A 4,405-nucleotide genomic window follows, 5' to 3' on the forward strand; every position below is an offset into this window, starting at 1 on the left:
CGGCCGACGGAGAGGGAGAGGGAGAGGAAGAGGGAGAGAGAGAGAGGAGAGGGAGAGGGAGAGTTTGTAAGAGGGAGATTTAAAGGGAGTTGAGTGAGTGAATCTCTTTTCTTTGTAATATTTTCCTCCCTTTTGAATGAGTTACAGGTTCATGTTTTCTTAAAAAAAAACATAAATATAAAAGAGGAAAGTGAAACTAGTATTGCCTTTGAGTTCTACACACATACAGGCGCACACACACACACACACACACACACACACACACACACACACACACACACACAGGATATATTTTTTCTTAACGTACACTCCAACTTCCTAAGCGAGCAAGTGACTGGTGCAAGACTCTCACCTCTCACTCTTTTTCACACTCACCACACACTCTCTCATCTTTCACACACTCTTACACACCTTCACACCCTCTAACACACTCACAAATACACTTAACTGTTCATCTATGTTTGGCTAATAACATGAAGACGGCGATTGTATGTGCAAACGAATAACTGACTGTTAATCCTGGATCACAAACACTAAACTCTCTCACAAACTCCCTCACACTCATACTCTGCCACATTCCCACACTCTCTCATTCCCTCTCACTCCCTCTCACAAACCTTCCTCTCAAAGTACGACTGACGACCGCTTATCATGAGGGTTGTCTTTAGTCTCAGCGAGGTCAACACGGAACGCGACAAAGGATCACGTAGATAAACAAAGAGTAATAATTAAAAAAAAGAAAATAGAAAGAGAATAAAGATAGGTTGAGGCACTTTAAGACTGCTTGACATACAGGAGCAGGTGATTTCTTTAACTCTAGGAAAATGTGTTATATTGCACAGAATGTTAAAAAGTCAGTATCAGACAGTTATCTCTACCACATTCTCAGTTCTTGTTGGGCCCGTATTCAGAAACGCTTTGTTCTGTCACCACGACCATTTTCAAAGGCCACAGAGATGATAAGCGGGATTTTCAAGAGTGTTTTGTCCAGTTACTAATGTAGAAATCTTGTAATTCTGCCTCTACAACCAATAATACATGAAAAAACTCGTGTAAATTTAAATAAAGACTTTTGAAAAAGTGGAAGTGAAGCACAGAAGTGTTTGAGAATACGAGCCTCTTGTTATTACAAAACTCTTAACACACATCACGAGTCTGTCTATCAATCTCCAGTCCACTTGTTGCCATGAAATTCACTGGACTTTCTCACGTCACATCTTGGGGCTAACTGAGGGCAAAACAGAAGAAAAGTACCCGCCAAGTTCTCCGTTAAGACGATAAAGCGAGCGATGAACAGAGTGGCGAAGGAGTAACAGTCAAGAGGCGCCATCCGAGAGTGACTACACAGTGCGGACAACCATGACGAGACGAGAGAGGGTGGTAGAGGAATACATACAGAAGAGGTGTCGTGGTTGTTATGGTATACGTACAACTATAAAACCCTAAACACTATACACACTCATGATACATCGTCACGTGTGATTTGGAGGAGGTGAAACTCTACACTTCACTGATCATTAATACGACACGAAGTACTGATGTCTTTCTCACAATGAAGACCTTAGTTCAGTTCAGTCACGACGGGATGCCTTAACTTAGAGACTGAGAAGGGAGAGGCAGGAATAATTTTCATCACATATTGTGGCATAGCGTCCATCATGATCCTTAGAAGAAGTGTTCAAGGGTCACGTGAAACAAATGCAGCTGCTGATGTAACGCCACTTCCACCTCACTCTTTCTTGTCTTTCCTCAATAGCGTGTCTCCTTTCTAGCGGGGTTTATTCATGAGCATAACGCGAGAGAATATGAAAAACGAATGCCCCTTCTCTCTCTCTCTCTCTCTCTCTCTCTCTCTCTCTCTCTCTCTCTCTCTCTCTCTCTCTCTCTCTCTCTCTCTCTCTCTCTCTTTACCTCCCCATTCTACATACAAACATACACTACAGACGCATCGGTACGTTTTCTCTGACACTTGATATGCACCTCCGTTTTCTCTCAAACCCTCGGTAACAATATCATTATTTACAGTGGCGATGACTGATGGGTGACTCGAGAAGAACAATAACACGCTCCACTCAACTGAAGAGAACGTGACCTGACCTGAGTGACCCCCGGGCCAGGCCAGCACCAATAGCGAATAAAGGTGACGTGAGGCCATCGTAACCTGTGGCGGGGTGAGGGGAAGGTCAGGTAGCTCAGCACTGGGTCACCTGCTCAAAGCCAATCAGGAAGCCGGTATGACCTGTGGCCTCGTCTGAGTGGAAATGGAACTTGAGACTCTTGGCGTTGGGCTGAAAGGCGGCCGTCCCTGGAGGAGGAGCAAGAGGAGGAGGAGAAGAAGAGGAGGAAGAGGAGGAGGAGGTGAGCAGTGAAGTTCTGGTAAGATATGTGGTAGTTGATTCCACATAGTTGTTTGCTAATATTTAAGATCATTTATTCCAAACGGAGGAGATGAATGGTGAAGTTAGAGTGAAATAAATGATAGCTGATTCCTAAAACATTCTTTATAACAATGTTTATGAAAATTGATTCCAAACACAAGGTCTTTTTTTTGTAGTGGTGACTCCAAACACATTTCTTTATAACAGTATTTAGGATAATGGTCTGATGCCACACACAAGGTCTTTCTAGCTACATATGATTTCAAACATATTTTTTATAATAAAGTTTATGATAATTGAATTCAGACAGAACCAGTTTTTTTTTTTTTTTTTTTTTTCTTTCCTAACCACGGCCATTGTTTCGCAGCACAAGCTCTCATTACAAGTAAGGCGCAGATGCTACAAGTGACGGGTAGACTCAACAAGCAACAGGATAGCCTTGGTCAATTTAGCACACTCAAGGAGGCCAATCATGTCAATAGAAAAAGATATACAGTAATAATCAAAGCAGCAAAAAGACCATTCAGTGTGACAGGTAATAATACATTCTGAAGTCAAATTTGGACGCAAACAAACAAGCACCAACATACACAATAAGCCATTAGCACAGATAGGCCGAGGTGACCTTAATACAACACTCACAGGTGAAGTTGACCTTGCCGCAGAGGAAGCCGCAGGAAGGCAGATGAAGGAAGTCAGTGCAGGCACCTCCAAACACCGTCAGTAGCGGCTGCTCCATCTCGAAGGTCACCGTCTGCATCCTGATCCCACACACGTCCTGCGACCTCCTGTAGGGGTCAAATGGCGTGATGAAATGAGTTCATGGAAGGGTCAACTGAGAGAGAAGTTACCTCATTACCATCACCACCTTTACAACCTCTTCCTCTTCTACTCCTCATCTCTTTCCTCATCTCTACCTCATCTCTTTCTCTATCTCTCTCTCTCTCTCTCTCTCTCTCTCTCTCTCTCTCTCTCTCTCTCTCTCTCTCTCTCTCTCACCTCACAAACTCATAAACACAGTCCAGGTTTTCGGGGTAAGGCTTGGGATGGTAAGGCGTGTTGATGGTGCCTCTGGTGTCCACGATACGGGTATAACAGGGCGCGCCAGTCGTCCCCGGGATGAAGGAGATGGGCAGGTTCTGAGTTTGGTATGGCCCTGGGCAGGTGGTGAGCAAGTCATACCTGGTGGTGAAGTACACGTGAGTGGAGAGTGTAAGAGTGAGGTGGAAGGGTTGGTCTGTCAGTAGTGGTGGTAAAGGTAGTGTTTCAGTCTGACTGTGTGTGTTTTTCCTTTAGTTAATTGTCTTTTATTTTTTTTACGAATCGTGTTCTTTTTCGCACTTGTAAGTTGAAAAAAAGCCTTATTTTAATTGATTCTATTCATGACTAATGGTAGTGATGAATGATGGTCAGATAACAATTCAGGCTGAGGAAACACACACACACACACACACACACACACACACACACAAAAGGGCAGTGTGGGTGATCCTGGGGACCGACTACACTACCTACCAGGAGGCCCTCCACGCCCTGCACCTCACCACCCTTCAGGCTCGCCACCAACACCTCCTCCACCTGTTCGCCACAAAGCTTCTCCACCACCCGCGCCACAGGAACCTGCTCCCTCCTGCAGCATCCCGTCCCCGCCAGTGTCCGACACCACAACAAGCTGCTCCCAATACGTGCCCGGACAGACAGATACAAAAACAGTGCAATACCCACAATAGTCAAAATACTCAACACGTGAACACTGACTATATTTGTGATTAATCTTAAGTATGTAATTTTACGTATGTAATGTTAGGATATTTTCCTCTGTTAGATGTATATTTTCGACTCCCGAGCTGCTTATGTCTGAATTAATCGTTTATTATTATCATTATTATTATTATTATTATTATTATTATTATTATTATTATTATTATTATCATTATCATTATTATTATTATTATTATTATTACACACACACACACACACACACACACACACACACACACACACACACACACACACACACACACACA

At 43.4% G+C, this 4,405-nt stretch overlaps 1 protein-coding gene across 2 annotated transcripts in view; it reads right to left on the bottom strand.

Moving 5' to 3' along the window:
• Positions 1–763: 763 nt before the first annotated feature.
• The window catches only part of LOC123499722 (neuropilin-2-like), a 26,750-nt gene continuing 23,108 nt past the window's right edge, over positions 764–4,405 (bottom strand). For both annotated transcript variants that reach the window (XM_045248138.1, XM_045248139.1), the window contains 3 exons: positions 3,378–3,560; positions 3,021–3,166; positions 764–2,305 (listed from right to left, as the gene is read on the bottom strand). In XM_045248138.1, coding sequence (XP_045104073.1) covers positions 2,193–2,305; positions 3,021–3,166; positions 3,378–3,560 — 442 coding nt within the window. In that variant the 3' untranslated portion in view covers positions 764–2,192. The remainder of the gene's footprint in view (positions 2,306–3,020; positions 3,167–3,377; positions 3,561–4,405) is intronic.

This window comes from Portunus trituberculatus, chromosome 50 (assembly GCF_017591435.1).
Source record: "Portunus trituberculatus isolate SZX2019 chromosome 50, ASM1759143v1, whole genome shotgun sequence".
Classification (NCBI taxonomy): Eukaryota; Metazoa; Arthropoda; class Malacostraca; order Decapoda; family Portunidae; genus Portunus; species Portunus trituberculatus.